Below are 18,909 nucleotides of genomic sequence, written 5' to 3'. Positions count from 1 at the left end.
AAAATCTGACCTCTACTTCACACAAGATTTACAGGTGACGTCTCCCCACCCCAATACAACAGTACAGGCCAACTATCTCTTTTGGTAATTGCACAACATCAAGTATTTGATAATTCGAATACTAAAACTATTTGCAAATTAAGAGTTTCTGTAAACCAACCTTTTTACATATAATTATGTAATGGAATTACAAATGGAATCTTCTTCTTCTGAAAATCAGCTGATTCATAATGATTTTTCATAGTATCAGCAACAGTATGTATTTTGAAGATGCAACCTTACCAACATGATTTGCATTATACAAATAATATCCTTCAAAAATAAAAAACTAATATCAGTCCTCCTAATCTCTATCCTGTATCAAGTTGTTGATCATCTTTACCAAAGGAATAGTACCCTTTCCCATTATTTCAAGCCTACTAGTATTTGAAGCATGAGAAAACAGTGAAAGCCCAAAGAAAAGAAGATCAGGAAGAAACAGCCGAGATGATAAGAATCCATGCCAATAACGAGGTTCTAGATCAAAAAATGCACTGAAAAACCTTCTTGTGGCATTCAAATCTAGCTTGAGCAGAATGGACATGCCGAAACAGAAGAACTCCCTTTGTCTCCTCCTTTGTATGGGCCATAAATCTTTCCAAACTTCAGCAGACAGTTCATTTCCTGAAAGACTTCTATCAGAACCAAGGTACTGAACGATGGCATTCGCAACGATAGGAGCTGCAGCCAGAGTCCTTGCCACCATATACCCTGTTGAAGGGTGCACCATCCCAGCTGTACCGCCAATTCCAACAACTCTTTGAGGGAGCACTGGAAGGGGGCCGCCCATCGGAATGACACAATGCTCATCCTCTTCAATGCTCTGAACTTTAATGCCTAGGTGCCTCAATCTAGCAACCATCCTTTCCTGGATATCTTTCATTGGTAGTCCCGGGCGAGCAACTAGAGAGGTTTCTTCAAGAAATATCCTGTTGGATGAAAACGGCATTGCATATAGAAAAGTAGGAATCTTACTATTTCTCTCTTTCAGTTCAGGACTAGTCTTCAAATGCGAGTCTCTCCAATCCATGAATACCATCTTATCCACATCAAAAGGATGTTCTTCAACCTCTGCCAAAATCCCATACGCTACTTGGTAACCTGGATTATAAGGCTTATCATACTGAACAAGGCATCTCGAAAAGCCGGTTGCATCAAGAACCACGGAAGCTTGAATGGTGACCCCATCATTGCAAATCAAGAGTGACTTCTCTTCCTGGTGAATAACCTTGTTGACTTTAGCCTGATGAAACTTGACACCATTTGAAATGCATTTCTGCAGCATCTTGGACTTGAGCTGCTTCCTATTAACCCTCCCATAAGGCCTATCGAGATCCTTCTTGGATTGTTCATCTATGAAGACAACAGCACCAGACCAAGTGGTGTCTAGGCAATCAAGCAGATCCATGGCCTCAAACTCATCCACCCAAACTCCATAATTGTTGGGCCAGACGAGCCGGGGGGAGGGATCAATGGAGCAAACAGATAAACCCGCCTCCGAGACTTGTTGCGCCACCGCAAGCCCTGCAGGCCCCCCTCCAACGACTGCAAGGTCCACGACAAGACCCTTGGATGGGTCATACAAGGGTAGCTCAAAGTCAAGATTCTCCTTCTTGATTTCAGGCACAAGCTCCAGAAGAGTACTGCTACTGGCCTTGACACGGCCAACAACAGTTCTATTACACGACTTCCTGAGACCACCACCACTTCTAAGCTCCTGTTTTGAATTACTCACTTTGTCTGAAAACCCATGAAGTGGGTGCAGAAACTGGAGTTTGTTATGTGTTTTGAGGAGTGTGTCCATGAGATTTCAAGCTCTGGAATCAATTTCAGGGATGGGGTTGTCTGAAAACACAAACAACATGAATCAATTTCACATACTAAGCAGCTAGAATACACTGAAGCAGCTAGAATACACTGAATACAAAATCCGGAAAAGACTTAGGGAAAGAGAGAGAGAGAGACAGAGCATTACCAAGGATGGGAGAGAGCATGACGCATTCGGAACCGAGTTTTGGTGAAGGTGAAGCTTGTGTGGCCTGCATCCTCCATCACTATGTGGTCATTGCCCATCCAGCCGCCCCACTAACTGCCAAACTACCCAAATTACCCAATATTACACACTATGGATTACTATGAATATAGGCTGTGTAAATTTTCAATTGTTTTATTAGTCATCCCACACATGAGTGCATTTATTCTTTTTTATATGAGAAACACGTTGATTATATAGAATGTTTTCTCTTTAGTGTTTTTTTATATGAAAAAAATACATTAATTTAAACGGAAATTACTTGGGCATGTACGTGTTAAAATAAAAGTGCTGCTTCCCTTGGATAAAGTCATTTCAAATTACATCTTAGTACAATTATGACTTATATTAATAATAACATCAATAACAAATTATGTTTTTTTAATAATATGCATGCTTAAACACAACCACCTCAAAATTATTTGTAATGGTTTTGATATCTTAGATTAGGTTGCGTAATCTCTAACGTAACATATCTTGAAATTCCCATTTATAGCTCCAATCACCAACTTTGAAACCCCCTCCACCTCAAATATGTCTGAATCCTTTATCTCTTGCCAACAAAAGACTATATTTGAGGGCTAAGGCTTCCGCCACAGAAGCATCTCATATCTTCCTTGCCGTTGCAAATAGTGCTATTGAGTTGTAATCTTGGAATACAAAACCACTAGTGGTAGAGTTACCAACAACTGAACTATAAAAATTAATTTTAACATTGCTAGTATTAAGTGGACTCCACATGATTGTGGAATAAGTGTCGTGAATGTGCAACTTACTACAAGCAAAATTACCCATTTGCAAAAGGTTACAATTAAGACTAACAAATTTACTTCTTGAGTTATAGTCTTTGGTACTTTGTTTAAAATGTCCTTGAAAAGTATATTCTACCCCCACCAACAACTATTTTGTGCATGGGTAAGCGTTACGCACGCACATATTACTTTTCATTTTTGTCAGATGTCACATAATATTGAAAAGATTATTCGTTGTATATTATTGATTAAAACTTGCACATGCAAATATAATAAAATCAAATATGCCTATATCAATCAAATAATAGACAATGAGAAACAAATAAGCACAAGGTGACACGACCTGAACCTTGTTCAATTTCTTACAGTTTTACCTTTATCATTTACTCGGATCGAGATTAATTTTAAGGGTAGAGATTCAAAAGTTGACTTTTAATCATATATTATTTGTGAAAACTTTCTTCACGGAAGTTGTAGAGCTCGACGATATGAGTTCGTAGACACCTGACACGCTTAAAACGGTTATCGTATGTAAGAGTTGTTAACAAACAAAGTTAAGCGTTGAAATTTGGATTAAAATTCTTGTAGGAGAAATATTGTAATTTCACATGGCATCCTAAACTTTTAAACTTTCATGCCTTCTCTCAGGGCCGCACCCCTAGGGGTGGATTTTTAGACACCGAACAAATTATTACAAATGGTAGGTTATGTAACCGAAACTAAACCAAACCAAACAGAATTGTAGGTTAACCGAAACCGTAGTTAATAGATATTTTTCCGGTTTTGGTTTTGAGAAATACAAAACCGAGACCTCAGTTTCAATTTTCGGTTAGTGCTCTTAAACCGAACCGATGAAACCGAGTCCACCCCTACCTTTCCTCATTTGTGATTTGAGAACTGGGTGTGATTCTTGTATGCAATTTTCTTTTGGTGAGATAAGGACCAGTGATTTGGTTTTAATTAATTATTTGATTTCAAGTAATCCCTATGCTATCACGCAGGAGGAATTGTTCTTATAAGCATTGTTACTTTTGTCATAGAGTAGTAAGAGAATTGATATTAGGTTTTGGAACAGTTTCTGATTGCTTATTTCTAGAATATAAAGCATGGGAAAACAACCTGCAAGTTTAAATGTTCCCACCCTATTTCTAAATGCTCTTGGCTGACTAGATTGTGCTGGTCTGCAAGCTTGTACATTTTACTCTTTATAATCAGTCTTGCTGGTTGAATAAAAGGTATATATATGATTTTATGTAGGACAAAATATTTGTCACTCCTCTCATGTTTACATATTTGACAGTTTACTCATTCAAGTTTCAATTTCAACTGATCACTCTTTATTTTTTCCAAATTCAAGCAAAATTGGTCCTTTCGTCATCTCTCCATCCAATTTAGGTGTTAGTCCATCTAATTTATGTTTGCTCAGCCAACTTAACACCTAAATTGGATGTAAAAATGACGAAATGACCAAATTGTTTGAATTTGGAAAGTAAATAAGTGATAACTTGAAATTGAAACTTGAATGAGTAAACTGTAGAGTTTATGATGGTGTGAGGAGTGACCAATAATTTGTCCTTATATGTATTAACATTGAGAACCTTAGTTAGAATAGATTGGGGTAATGAGCAGGGTTTTGATGATAAACATGGCATTAGATCCTGGTTTGAGTTGTTAGATTGCTACCGGGAATTCGGTAGGTAGGTTTGTAGATTTCAATTTTAGCTGCTTGAAGTTGTGACTGAAATTAGGATACAAGTGGCTGAAATTAGCAAATTCCTTGCATGAGTTGGATACTGGTATATATATATTCTAGCATGTCTGCAAGCATACATAGAACTTGTTATTACTGTAGAGGGTATTGTTTACTGTAGGGGTAGAACTTTGGACGGCTGCAGGGTAAAAACTTTAGATATTATAACTAGTTATTTTGGTTTGAGAAAGACTTGCATCAGTGATATTGAGTTGGCATCAGGCTTGGCTCAGAGTAGATTATTGTGTATAAAGCTGACTAGATGAGTATTGTAAATTTGTAGGTGAGGTATGTATGGTAGAGTTGTCACTGCAGTGTTAGCTTTTGGTTACAACCTGAAATTCTCTATTACAAGGAATGTGGGTTTAAGACTAGGAGTTGCGGGGTAAGCAATCTTGAAAGCAAATTATAGTATCTATGTTTATAGTGGTAAGCAAGCGCATTGAAATATTTTTGGCTCGTGTGAGTGATGTTTGTTGCTTGACAAGTTATGTTTGTATGTTCTAACCATTTGACTTCACTGAGTAATAATGATTACGGCTTGAATGAATTTTGCTTGTTTGATTAAGCATGATTGCTTGCTCCAATTATTTTGGCCTGCATAAGTATGGTTGTTGCGTGATGTTTAGTTGAGTATAGAACTAGGTGCAGAGTGTATGACCAATGTTGATGAGGCTAAGATTATACGATTGGATAGTTACTGTTGTGAGTGAACATTTAAAAAATATATATATATAAATATATATATATGCATGTATGATTATTGAGTTATTTATTCTCTTGAAATTATAGTTTACAAATATTTATTTGGAAATGAGATTTTCAAAATATTGTGAATTTATTTTGGTAATGTTTTCAAAAATGAGAATTCTGAGAATTTACGATTTATTGAGAAATTACCGAAACTGAGATTTTCAAAAATATATATAATTATAATTCTTTTATTTTATTTTATTCTTATTCCTTTATTGTGTGACATGTGAGACATGTCGAGATTTATTTTCTTTATTTATTTTATTCGGTTGAGAACCGTACTTGTTCTATCTATTCTTATTCCAGTATTATCTCTTTTAACTATATAAACGAGGCACGATCAACATGTAAGAATGATTTCCTTTTTTTATTTCAGTATCTTCTCCTTAAATTATATAAAGGGGGCACGATCAACAAAATTATATCACATTCTTTCAGGTATTCTCTCATTTAGCTATATAAAGAGGGCATGATCAACGGATAAGAATAATGTCTATTCTCTACGATTATTCTCATTTATCTTATTGTGACTAGCGGGGCTAATTCATTCATTATTTTTCGAGATGATTATGCTAGCATATTATATCACCTTATGGTGACTTTTTTCCGCTTGGGAGGCGATGCGACATAGCCGACAATGTCATGACAGCCCAATACACTCTCTGTTAACGTGACGTGACGGTATTGGGAGCTTGAGATTGTATATTTTACCCGGGGGACATCTTGTATGACATTTCTTATTTTATTTGACTAGCGAGGCTAGTCCACTCTTCAGTTTTTATCCTCATTTATTTAATTCAAGCTAACGGGGCTAGTCTACCATTTTGAATTATTCTTATTGGTTTTATTTTGACTAACCCGACTTTCTATACTTATTAATTTTATTTTGACTAGCATAGAATAGCAATTGCAATGACAAAACTAAATAATGAATTGGTAGTTGAGATGTTATAGTTTAATTAATTATTTGAGATGTATATCTAATCATGCTCTATTATACATCCGTATGTAATTGAGAAGTGTATTCTTTAAGTTACAGGTTTTGGGGTAGTCCCATTTTACGGTCTAATTGACATATAATTGTTGTATTGTATCTTCATATATATATGCTTGATGTAATTTATAATTGATTTATGGTTCCGAAGGTGGTGATATGGAAATTTCGAGACCGAAATGTTTCTAAGGGGGGTGGGGGGGGGGGGGGAATTGACAAACCTGAACCTTGTTCAATTCCTTACAGTTTTACCATTATAATTTACTCGGATCGAGATTCGTTCTAAGGGTAGAGATTCAAAAGTTGACTTTTAATTCGTATATTATTTGTGAAAACTTTCTTCAGGGAAGTTGCAGAGGTTGATGATACGAGTTCGTAGACATGCGACACGTTTAAAATGATTATCTTATGTAAGAGTTGTTAACAACTAAAGTTAAGCGTCGAAATTTGGATCAAAATTCTTTTAGGAGCAATATTGTAATTTGACATGGCACCCTAAACTTTTAAACTTTCATGCCTTCTCTCAAGGCTGCACCGGGAAAGGCCGAGCTAGATAGCTCCGATCACTTTCAAAAACCCAGTCCCGCTGCCGCCGATTCTCCGGCCAGCGTATGGTTCTATTTGAATGCACCCTCTGCTTGAATTACTTACGAGTACTTTGGGGGCGGAATGTTTCACGAGGAATCTAGAAAAACCTTAGTAGATAAAAGAGAGAGCTGCCAAAGCAGCAATTGCTTTAATCCTCTTGTCCGGTGGTGCTCTGCTTTGGTGCGGCATGCCTCATCGTTGCCATGAGGCTGCGAGACGGGTGTTATAGAGTTGGGGTTCTATGGCTTCAAGTATCTGCCATACCAGATGTTCGAATGTCTTGATCTAGCTTGGTTGGTTTTGATGCTTCTTTGTAGCTGTGCGATTGGTAGGTGGCTTAAGGTGCGCTACAAGATGGTGCCTTGATTCTAGGAGACATTGACTTGGTTTTCCTAGAGTGGGTGGTAATGTTGAGGAGTTTGTGGTCGGGGATTGATACGGCGGCGATTTTCAGTTTGGAGAGGTGGAGGTGGCAACCTGACTAGGTCAACAATTTGACATACGGTGTGGTTAGGATTTTCTCTGTTAAATATTTGTTTATTTATTTTTAATTCATGATTAGTAGCCTCTATGCGCGTGTGAAATAACCGAGCTTATGTGTATTTTTGAAATTTTGTACACAAATCAGAATACCAAAGAAAAACACATAAAACAATAAATTCAAACACAAAATCTGTCATTAAAAAAGAGAAGAATGCAAGAGTAATAAGTCTGATAGAAGGATATATAATGCGCCCACTACTTTTTTCTAGTTTAAAAATTCATAGGTAATCAAAACATTAAGCCAATAGGCTTTATGGAACTGCCACTTGCTTTAAGGCCTATTGGCTTAATTAGTATAAGAAGGCCATATAAGAAAGGCTAGCCTATTGACTACTAAGTGATACTTAAGCATAAAATTATTCATTCTACGTAATCATGCCCTTCTAATAACAAGAAATGAAGTAAAAAACTTATAACTGAAATAATATTTGTGTGCTCGACGTGACTCGTAAGCACACAATAGCGGTTGACAAGAGAGAAACATTTCCCATAATAACCATTAGATAATCAGTACTAAATAAGTAAATAACCCTTATGGAACTGCCAAGCCCGTAATTCCTACAATGCCCTTTTCTTATTATACTACTTTAATTATCTTACATGGTTAATATGGTAAAAATGAAATATTAATAATAATAAAATAAAAAGAAATTGCAAAAGATGAGATAATTGTTCTCAATAGACTTCTACAATATGCAAAACTATCAGACGCACAATCTAAAGAGCTTTGACATCACTATGGGAGATTTGGAGCAGGTGAAGATGGTTCCACAGTAGAAGAAAGCAAGCCAAATACGTAACATTAAGAGCTGGAAAAATGAATTCGCGATCGGGTATGAAATCGTTATAAATTCGGGTATGAATTCGCGGCTTCTAGAATGTAGTAGCGCACGAACTCACGGAGGGGCTGGGGTGTGCTACAACCCCCTTTCCAATTTTGGGGAAACAATTTCATATATATATATATATATGTATATGAGTTCATTCTGTGTTGTTAGCCTGCATTGAAAAGAAAACGACAATGAATGAATGAATGAATGATAATTGATAAACGACATGCCATGCGGAAACCCAGTTAATTAAGCATTTTCCCTATTCTCTTCTTGGCTTTCTCTTCTCTCAGACTCTCATCCCTTATTCTCTCATTTTTCTGCGAGACTGCGACTGCCGATCTGCCATTCTCTTCTCTAAACAGTGAGGTCATCACTCCTCAAAATCTTCATATCTTCTCCTAGTTCTCCCAACTAGCTTATTCAAGGTATTTCACTTAGTATTTTTCTCCTAAGATGAAATTTATTTGACGAAATTAGATCAAATTTTGGGATTTTTTATTTGGTAAATCAAATTCATTGATCCCAGATAATGTTATTGATTTTTATTATTAATCTGTAGTGCCCAATTTCCCAATACAGTAGCAATGTATTTATTGTGTTTTTGTTTGAGAGAAGAATTCCTTAGAACTTGGATTATATTGCTTAGTTTATTGCATATTAATAGTGGGTTAGTGGTGAGATTGATAATATTTATGCTTCTTTGTTTTATTTTTAGGTGTTGTTTTTAATAACAGATTAAGCTCAAAATCCTAAGGCACACAAAATATAGAGAAAAGTAAATTCATACTTTCAAAACAGTGATGTTGTTATTTATGATATTCCATGTTCGATTCAGCTAAAAGTCCTTGAACCTTCTAGTTTTATGAGAGTGCAGTCCCGTGAATTTGATGTTAATCACATTGAGCGTGATTCAAGAAAGCGCCCTTCTATCTTGTCATATCCAATTAACGACCGAGATGAGGTTTGAAGAAAATAAATACTTTATGGTCCATATCAACTATAATTAGAAGAGTCTCTAATGCATGGTTGTGGGGTTCAAGATCGCAAATTTAATGCTAAATGGTTTGACAAATATCCTTGGCTTGAGTACTTGATAGGAGCACAAAGTGTGACGTTCTTAATACATTTATGCCATATTCTTACTTTTTGTTACCTCTTATTTAGTATGTTTTAGTTTCTTTTGTATAAATAAGTGTCTAGATAGAGATTATATCGATTATGAGCGAATTGATGATGAAATCATGCGAAGTGTTAAGAATCCTTGTTGAGATATGATTCTTTGTTTGAGTAGGATTCATCTTTTCCTATTTCTTTGTTTCTAACGTACTTATTCTTATTAGGAAAGACAAATCCATGTTGGAGAAGAAAAACAATCCTAGTTGCGTAAGGAATAAGGAGAGGCCGTGCGGCATTGATGGTTTCCTATTGGGAGTTGGATTCTCAAACCAAGTTGGAGATTGATTTCCAAGGTGTATATGAAGATATTTTCATGCATATAAATCAGAATTATTAAAGAGAAGAAGATATGCACTTAAAAGCCCAATCCATGCAAGAATGAGAAAGATATCAAGATTCGTAGTACCATATATGGATAGAAAGTTGTGTGAGTCTAGTTTATGTAGGATTTGGAATCGAATCAATATCTTATTCCTACAGGGAGATATGACCGAATCATTACTCGGAGGTCCAGTGAGCTCGGCAGAATTATCTCAGCTATTAATTTGCTTTTGATCCAAGGGCTGTGAGAGAAAGTTGGGACATTGTTTCTTCTATATATAGAGGCATGAATCTATATCAGAATCACCATAAATTCTTTCACCAAAGAATGTCAAAGAAGATATGCAGCAAATAAATGAGAAAAGGTAAGAAAGTCAAAGAAGGTATGCACCAAATAAATGAGAAGAGATAAGAAAATTTAAACAAGGCTGCAACAATTAAGATTCTTGCTTCCTCCCTAATTCAAAGGAAGAAATTCGTGCAAAATAAATCAACATTAAAAAAGGAAGAAGATATGCAATTAATGTCTAATTCTTATCAGAATCAGAATTCTGGTAGTGTAGGTCATCAAACTTTGACGGCCTCCCCTGGATAGCTCAGAATGATTCAGACAATGCATGTTATATGGATGGAAAGCTACAGAAGTATACTTTCAAATGCCATTGGAATCACCTCAATATCAATTTTTTAGAGAAAGTTATGGCGACAACAAGGAACAAAGATCAGCTCTGCCGAATTGAAAAAAATCTAGGAAACTTAAACCAATTTGGTTTCAACTTTGTGGACTTTGTGACCAGCCTCCCTTGGATTTTTTTTCCTTTATATATAGCACCTCATTTTCACATAAAAAGATGATAAACCTTGCACAAGTATAGCCAAAGCTCTGCCCAAACACTTTCATTCACCAAGAACTATAGAATCTGAATTCACCACCCTTCACCATATTTTATGTCCAAATCTTAGGAGCTTAGGATACTGTACTCTTGAATATTTCGTGCTACCTCTGTAAGGAACCTTGAGAGGAGAATTATAAAGTGTAACTCTATGATTTTAATGTTTAGTTTTCGGGTTTTTATGTTCTTGTTCTTGGATGATTTATGTTTAGGTTTTGTTAAAGTTATTTTTATTCTTGTCTATGAGATATTTGTAACTTTCGAATGACATGATGAATTAAGGTTTTCTATTTTTATTCAATGATTTTAGGTTTTATGCCATGAGCTTCTGTTTATTTATTTAAATAATTTTCGGTGTGTTCTTACTTATGTGTGTGATTGAAACCCGGAAGTTGACGTTGCATGTGTAATAATCCAAAGTTATAAACGATTTTGATACTTGGGAGTTGATTAATTGTTTGTTCTTTGTCACCTTCACCGATTATTGCCTAAGTTCAGTTAGACTTGGGCCTTTGAATATGTTAATTTTTTATGTGATTGGGGTTGCATGATGGGTTAGTATGTTAGATTTCGAATGAGGCTGGGGCTGAGTTCGAATGTGTTAAAGTATCATTGAGTTAGGAACCTTGGGAGGAACTTAACTACATAACCGATTCTAGGATGTATAATGAATCTTACGACATGAACTTAATTGAGATTAGATTTCATTTACTTTGTTCTTATGTTATTTGTTTGGTGATTGTTTATGTGTCGGTTGGTTGATCACATGTATATATTAGTTTAGGTTTATTTTATATCCATTCTGAAATCTATCTCAAATCTTTTAAACACTTATGAATTTGCTGTTAAATGTTTGTGATTCTTTACCCTGGATGGATCCTCATTTTGTGAACGATAACCTCTTGCTTTATACTACTAACAATGCTTACATGGTTAATATTAATGTCGAGTAATCGAACCGATCAATACTCTGCTGTGTATGACAAAGCATTTTGTTTGACATGCTTTCTTTTTTATAGCAGTAACAAGCAGTCATTATTCACTTCTGTTGGGTTCAACAATTGGAGAAAGGTTGGTGGAGATAAATGTTCCTTTAAAAGGCATGTAGGGAAGACATGCTCTCCACATTATAAGTCTATGCAAGATTGGTTAGGCTTCAAACATGTTTGTAGTCATATTGATAAAGTCATGAATCCACAACCACCAGAATTGATACAGCCAAATCGGTTACGGCTCAAGCCTACCATAGATGTTATAAGATTGTTAGCAAAGCAAGCACTTGATTTTAGAGGTGATGATGAATCTATTGATTCATCTAATCATGGAAATGTTATTGAGACAGTGGATTCCTATGGGAGAATAAGTGAGGAAGTTGCAAAAGTGACCTTAGAAAATGCCCCTCGAAATGCTACTTATACTTCACCAAAAGTTCAAAAAAAAATTCTGAAGTATTTTTGCCAATTGAGTTAGATGAAAAATGATTGGAGAGGCTAAGTTATGTCTACATGTTGATGAAGCACTTGATGAATGTAATAAGGAACAAATGACAATTATCTTAAAATTTGTTTATTCTCATGGGTTCATTCATGAACGATTATTCCATGTGATGAGTGTTAGTGATACTTATGCTGCAACTCTTAAGAGTAAGATTGATAGTGTCTACTGAACATAATCTTCAAGTTGAAAATTTGCGTGGCCAAGGAAATAATGGTGCTAGCAACATGCGTGATGAGTCAAAATGGATTGCAAGCTTTGTTTTTGCAGAAGCGTCCATATGCATATTATGTACAATGTTTTGTAAATTGCCTACAACTAGCTTTAAATACTGCAGCAAAAATGTGGCAGTTGTCTTTTTATTCTTTCAAATGCTTACTAGCATTATCAGTGTTGTACACTCATCTGCTAAGCGTGTTTCTGAGTTGAAATCTACTAAAGAAATTTGAAATTGTGGAACAAATTGTTTCTGGGGAACTTGTAAGAGGAAGAGGAGCTAATCAAACATGCAATTTGCAAAGAGCTGGAGCTACTCGGTGGAGCTCAAGGTATTATTCTATCAAGAACTTGATGAAATTATATAACTCAATTAGTTCAGTTTTGAAAAACATGAGGGATAATGGACTCAATGCAAAAATACGTGGACAAGCTTTGGGTGCTTATATAGCTCTAAGATCATTTGATTTTGTGTTTTACCTATTGTTGTTGGATAAAACTATGGGAATGACAAATGCTCTTTGTAAGTCTTTGCAAGAACAGTCTCAAGAAATAATAAATGCTATGAATCTGGTTGCTAGTACAAAGGGTCGTCTTCAAAAGTTGAGACAAGATGGTTGGGCCGATTTCTTTGCTAGTGTTGTATCGTTTTGTGACACGCATACCGTTGGTACTCCATATTTTAGTGCTCGTCATATGGAAGGTACAAATCGTCTTTGTCAACAATAAAATTGTGTCACTATTGAGCATTATGATCGTGTTGAAATATTCAATGTTGTAATTGATTTTCAATTGATAGAACTAAACAGTAGATTCAATGAGCAAACAAGGGAGCTCTTGATTCTTAGTTGTGCCTTGGGTCCTAGATTTGATTTTTTCAATAATTTGACATTGACAAAATATGTTGTCTGGCTGAGAAGTTTTATCCTCATGATGTGCCTGATGTGAATGATCTAAGAGACTAGTTGGAGCACTTTGGTACCATTCTCTGAACTTTCATAATTTCAAGATTTATGTACCCTTTCTGAGTTATGTCAAGAGTTTTTTAAGACAAGGACACCATTCTTGTTGATTGAGAGACTTGTTCATCTTGTGATGACTCTTCCTATTTCTACAGCTACAACAGATAGAGCGTTCTCAACCATGAAGCTCACTAAGAACCGACTTCGAAGCAAGATGAGTGATGATTTTCTTGCAGATTTAATGATAGACCATATTGAGAGAGAAATTGTTGATTCTATTGATTCAAATTCGGGTATAGATGAGTTGTATGCATTAGGTAACCGAAGAGCACAACTTAAGTACTTGTAAATTTAGCCCCTCTCATTTTTGAATCCCAGTTCCGTGCCTGCTCAAATTCTTCCTTGTTCCGGGAGAATTATTATTCTACCCTTGTGTATCTTAGCCTATTTAAGTTTCCTTATTAGAGTAGACTATGTTTTAATGTAATAGATATGCATTCCTGATTCATCGGGATACTCTGTATGTAATGCCTATATATAGGCCCCATTATTAATCAATAAAGAGTTCGGTTATGTTCTTTCATGTTGTTATTATTCTCGTTCTGTTCCTCCTTGAACACGTTATCATGCACTTTGTTCTAAACTATTTGAGCGACGAGACCACCACCACCAGAAATTTTGAACCCTACCCCTGAAACCCTATGCTCCGACGGCCTCTATCTTCTTGTCATTGCCAGAATTTTGAGTGTTTCCGACAAGTAGTTGTCGAGAAAAAAAACCCAGCAATCGAACCTACATGGGCACCCAGAATATTTTTTTTCTGGGCACCCCATCTTCTCCATCGACTTCCGTCGGTCGTCCCCGTACCGATGACTTGCTGCTATGCCGCTCCGACCTATGCATCGCTGCCCATACGCGTAACCAATGGCGACGAAGCCTAGAGGAACCCAGAGCATCGTCGGCGTCTCACTCTGACGATGGCCAGTCCCGGTAGACATCTCTGCAAACCCGTGTCTGCCTAGCATCTACAACGTTCGTCCAGAATCTTCCCGACCTCTGTGTCGCCCTCACCTCTGTGTCGACCGACATCCCAAATCGGTTTTCGTCTATGTTGACCCAGTTTTGCAGATTCAGAACCCGACCCGGTTCTCTTAAGCCCGACCCGGCCAGAAGATATCAGCCAAGCTCCTTTTTGGCCCTATAGCCCTCCGAACCCAATAGCCCTAAACTCTATTTCTTCGTTCCTTTTCTTTTTCCTATTTCATTACTTAAATATTTATTGGCATGTTTTTGTTTCTAATGATATTTCACGTGCTCGTATTGGAAAAATAATCTCTCATTGTACAATGATGATGACATGCTTGTCAAATATGGACGTTACTCCCAAAGCTTTTTATGCCATCATACGAAGTTCGAAAAGGAATTCATCAAGCAACTTTTTTGTATGAAGACTAATTTAGAGACTATCTCAATTAAATGCGGTATATTTGGCATACCACCAAGTAAGCTTTTCTTAAAGTTGTTGCTTTTAAACATATATATATAAATTATCGGGCGCTATTAGCCTTCTTCATGTCTCTTTTCCAGCCTTACTTATAACGCCGATGAGACCAAAGAGGGACATGATTCCTCTCTTGGTTGACGTTTTACGTGTGATGGTCTTGGAAGAGTCACATTATTATTTAAAGGGAAGAAATCGATTTCGTGTGGCTATCTGAGTACACTGCTGTTTTGGGTGCGATCATGCGAATTGCCGATATGCATCGATTATTTTGTGACCATATACATCACAAACCTTTAATTCCTATTACATACTTGAATTGTTTCGTTTATTCGAAACCAATGCAACCCTCGTTTCTTGTGGATGCGTCGCCATCACGACTGTTCCTTGAATTTTTGAATTTTCTAAATCTCATGTCTATAAACGATAATCTCAAGGCCTACTTATTTATTTGAGTTAAAATTCACTACTCTGAAGTAGCACCGTTTGCTTGCAAAATATCCCAAAAATAGCAAATTCTATGAGACACGTTTAAAGTGATTCAATAACCGTCTATAACGTTGTTTCCACATCCAAGAAACACAAGCCATTTTTTGGCACCTATATCTATTTATATTGAGGGAACGTTTGAAATGGAAAAGTAACATTCTTCCATTCTCAAGTTAGCAGATTTTGAGCCATAGGCTCAGGCTCCGCCCGATCCAATATGCAAGATTTTGTTGCTACAGACTTTTGATTTGTCAATCTATTTTGACTATGTTTACTGCTTACTATTTTTCAAGTATGACTTTAGCTTAATTCGTCTATTGGAATTAGAAGTTTGTTTGTGTTGTATTAAAGATTTACATATTCAATTAATTTTCTCGTATTACTTATTTACAAGATGATCTCGTGAGAATTTTATTTGCCTTGAATCTAGCATGAGTGGTCAACGTTTACAACTCATTGTGGTTCTTAAATTGGCCTCTTTTGGGTTACATGGGATCCCAATAACACTACATTATGAATTTGGCACTTAATATTTGGAAAACGAACCTCAGAATGTCAAAATTTGACATCATTATGAACCCTGCCATTTACGGATGTTTTGTCGACGTTTTGGCCGCCTTCCGGCCTATTTCTGGCGTTTCCGACACCACTACCCGATTCCTGCCGGCACTTCTTGGTAAATATGAAGTCCGGCCTCCTAACCAGCCAGATTCCTACCATCGGCGGCAGATTTTCCGGTCACCGGTGCCACTGGTTTTCTAGTGAGTTTTCCAACGATTTTACGCCGTTTCTCATTATTTTTCCGGCAAATTTCCAACATTCTTTGTTGAAGCGTTTTTCCTACCAAAGTTTCATTCAGTTTTGAGTTATTTGGACATGGTTTTCCGGTTATCTTTTCCGGTTTTCTCCAAGTCATTTCATAACTCAAATGATTTTATTCTTGGTGACTACCCATACCAATTGGATGGTTTTTACCACCCTAATTGGTTGGTATTCACCTGCTCCAATATCATATTTTCCAACTCTTAAGATGAAGAATGTAGTTCTATTGTCATGTGATACACTCGATAGGATTGCACTTTGTTTCAATCTCCCCTCTTACAATATTCTACGATGTATTGTCTAGAGAATTTCATCATGTCGTTGACTTTCTAAATTTTATTTTGAGTATATCCCGCCGTGAAATCGAGTGTCTTGCTAATTACATAACCACCCACACTGTCCTATGGCGCAGGTAGTTATTTTACAGATTTTGTGCGAAGATTGTGTTTTATATCTTCGTGCCTTACTAAGTTTTAAAAGCCATACATGCAATTAATTTTTATCTGAATACTTATGTTGAAAATGGAGAGGAATATATTTGTCAGAAATTCTAGAAATTGGTTGTACGCAACCCTGTTGCCTGCCCCGCAGCTGCCTTGCACAGCTCTACAGGCCTGCACGGCCCTGCAGCCCCGCAACTGTCCCATAGCTTCCCTGTACGGCCTCTGCACAGCTCCGCAGGCCTCCCGTGCACGGCCTCCTGACAAACGTGCTTAATTCGTGACTCTTATTGATAATCTTCTCATGTAAAGACTCTAATTGAACATATTTCATTCTTACAACGTATTTTAAGATGTCATTTGTGGACTTACTTAACCAAGAATGCGGACCTTCTAAGTATTTTATGGTATTGGTTGATGCAACGACACGTTGGTGAAATGTCGCTTTGCTTCTGATAGAGCGTTTTGTTAAAACGTCTATAATAAACCATGTAAAACATCATTGTTAGTATAGAATAAGCAGGGATCGTTCAGTCCGGGGAATTGAAGGGAACTCTAAACTTTTAGTGTTAACAGATAATGGGGGGTTTGAGATTGATTATTAACTACTAAAATAAAACCTAAATTATTATTTACATGATCGACTTCTCTTTAACAAACTTATACCAAATTTACCATTACATCACATAATTACAAGTTCGAACCTATCATGCATTCTAATTCGACCAATTACATACTTTTTAGACACCAATACAATTAGAGCTTTAGGGGATCATCTAATCGTGCAAGATTTCAATTAACATTTAGATTGACTTAGGGCCTAATCTAAATTTGCATGCAATCGAATTCAATAACACTTAGAGTAGAAATCAAACAAGATTACATTTAAGCACCAAATCTTTGTTGGAGACATGTTTCATGTATGGCGTCACCCACCATGGTTTCACATGCAAATTTCCAGAATTTTTACCACTTTAATCAACACAAATCGAACCTACTTAGGGCATGATTTGATTTGTGTCAATATGGTTGATGAATATAGCACTCAAACACAATCTTAGGGAATGCATCCAAGCACTAAATTCATATGCACATATCTGAAAATTATCTAAAAGTATGAGAAATATGATTAGAACACAACAATAGAAATACAAACTCATTAATTATAGAAAACCATCAATTCGGCAAAGATCCAAAAATCCAATAAAACAATCTGAAAATTTCGATTCTTAATACAAAACAATAATCCCACACAAACATCATACTACAATCTTTATAGACAAAGTATTGTAAAAAAAATCAAAAACGAACAAATCCGTGGAGATGAGTTGCGAGAATCACACGTTGTAGGAACCTTGGAGGTGTGTCTTCAAGGTGATTTCGGTGGAGATGAAATTTGTATATGGGGGAGAATGGCTTGTTGTTTTGGTGAATGATGTTTGAGGTAGTATTTTGGTAGAGTTTTGGCTCTTGAAAGCAAAGGAGAAGTGATATTATTTGAGAGATGAAGCCATGTATATATAGAGGAAAGAATGAGGGTAGTTGCATCTTTCCTCATATTATAATGCAATGCTTTAATCCCTTAAATCATGCTATGTTTTGTTCCCTAAAACATGTCATACTTTAATCCCTAAAACATGCCATGTTTTATTCCCTAAAACATGCCATGTTTTATGCCTTTAATGATCATCTTCTATTTAATTGTTGCATGACTTGGCTCAATCTCTTTTTCTTTAATTATCTCTTCAATCAAATCTGAAAATAAGAAAATAAAATCATAAGTAAGAGATAATTAGTTTCAAAACCTAACAAGGATTCCTAGTCAAATTAGGACTCTAGACCAATTATGCGTTTTTAACTCATGTAAGCACAAAAATGCATCCAATACCGCCCAAGACTCTTACTACGACTTAATGACTCAATAGTACAACAATAAGGGCTAAACAAAATACAAATTGAGGTAAAAACATGTTAAGAACGTCGCACAAAGTGCTCCTATCAGCTTCCTATAAGGAACGCTGCATTTCCTAAGTTTTAAGCTAAGTTAATCAATCTAAGGGTTCACCACTGATAGGAGCACAAAGTGTGACGTTCTTAATGTATTTATGCCCTATTCTTACTCTTTGTTACCTCTTATTTAGTATGTTTTAGTTTCTTTTGTATGAATAAGTCTCTAGGTAGATCTTATATCAATTATGAGTGAATTGATGATGAAATCGTGCTAAGTGTTAAGAATCCTTGGTGAGATATGATTCCTTGTTCGAGTAGGATTCATACTTTCCTATTTCCACCCTTCACCATATTTTCTGTC

At 36.2% G+C, this 18,909-nt stretch overlaps 2 protein-coding genes across 2 annotated transcripts; one reads left to right on the top strand and one right to left on the bottom strand.

The window, feature by feature from the left end:
* Nucleotides 1-145: 145 nt before the first annotated feature.
* On the bottom strand, nt 146-2,142 carry LOC126799996 (lycopene beta cyclase, chloroplastic). The gene is made up of 2 exons (XM_050527266.1): nt 2,015-2,142; nt 146-1,884 (listed from the first exon to the last, which is right to left on the bottom strand). The coding sequence occupies exon 2, from the start codon at nt 1,841-1,843 to the stop codon at nt 344-346; it is 1,500 nt and encodes a 499-aa protein (XP_050383223.1). The 5' UTR covers nt 1,844-1,884; nt 2,015-2,142; the 3' UTR covers nt 146-343.
* Nucleotides 2,143-11,616: 9,474 nt separating this feature from the next.
* On the top strand, nt 11,617-12,617 carry LOC126796968 (uncharacterized). Its single transcript, XM_050523675.1, has 2 exons — nt 11,617-12,122; nt 12,317-12,617. Exons 1-2 carry the CDS (start codon nt 11,617-11,619, stop codon nt 12,615-12,617), a joined length of 807 nt encoding a protein of 268 aa, XP_050379632.1.
* The last annotated feature ends 6,292 nt before the right edge of the window (nt 12,618-18,909 follow it).

The sequence above is a fragment of the Argentina anserina genome, chromosome 6 (genome assembly GCF_933775445.1).
Source record: "Argentina anserina chromosome 6, drPotAnse1.1, whole genome shotgun sequence".
In the NCBI taxonomy this organism is placed as follows: domain Eukaryota; kingdom Viridiplantae; phylum Streptophyta; class Magnoliopsida; order Rosales; family Rosaceae; genus Argentina; species Argentina anserina.
This window is presented reverse-complemented; position numbering and strand designations above follow the sequence as displayed.

What these genes read in the sequence shown, in the direction of transcription:
- LOC126799996 (XM_050527266.1), bottom strand. Translation starts at nt 1,843, where the DNA reads ATGGACACACTCCTCAAAACACATAACAAACTCCAGTTTCTGCACCCA.
- LOC126796968 (XM_050523675.1), top strand. Translation starts at nt 11,617, where the DNA reads ATGTCGAGTAATCGAACCGATCAATACTCTGCTGTGTATGACAAAGCA. An exon ending in GTTCAAAAAAAAATTCTGAA is followed by an intron (nt 12,123 to 12,316) that starts GTATTTTTGCCA and finishes GCAACTCTTAAG; the next exon opens with AGTAAGATTGATAGTGTCTA.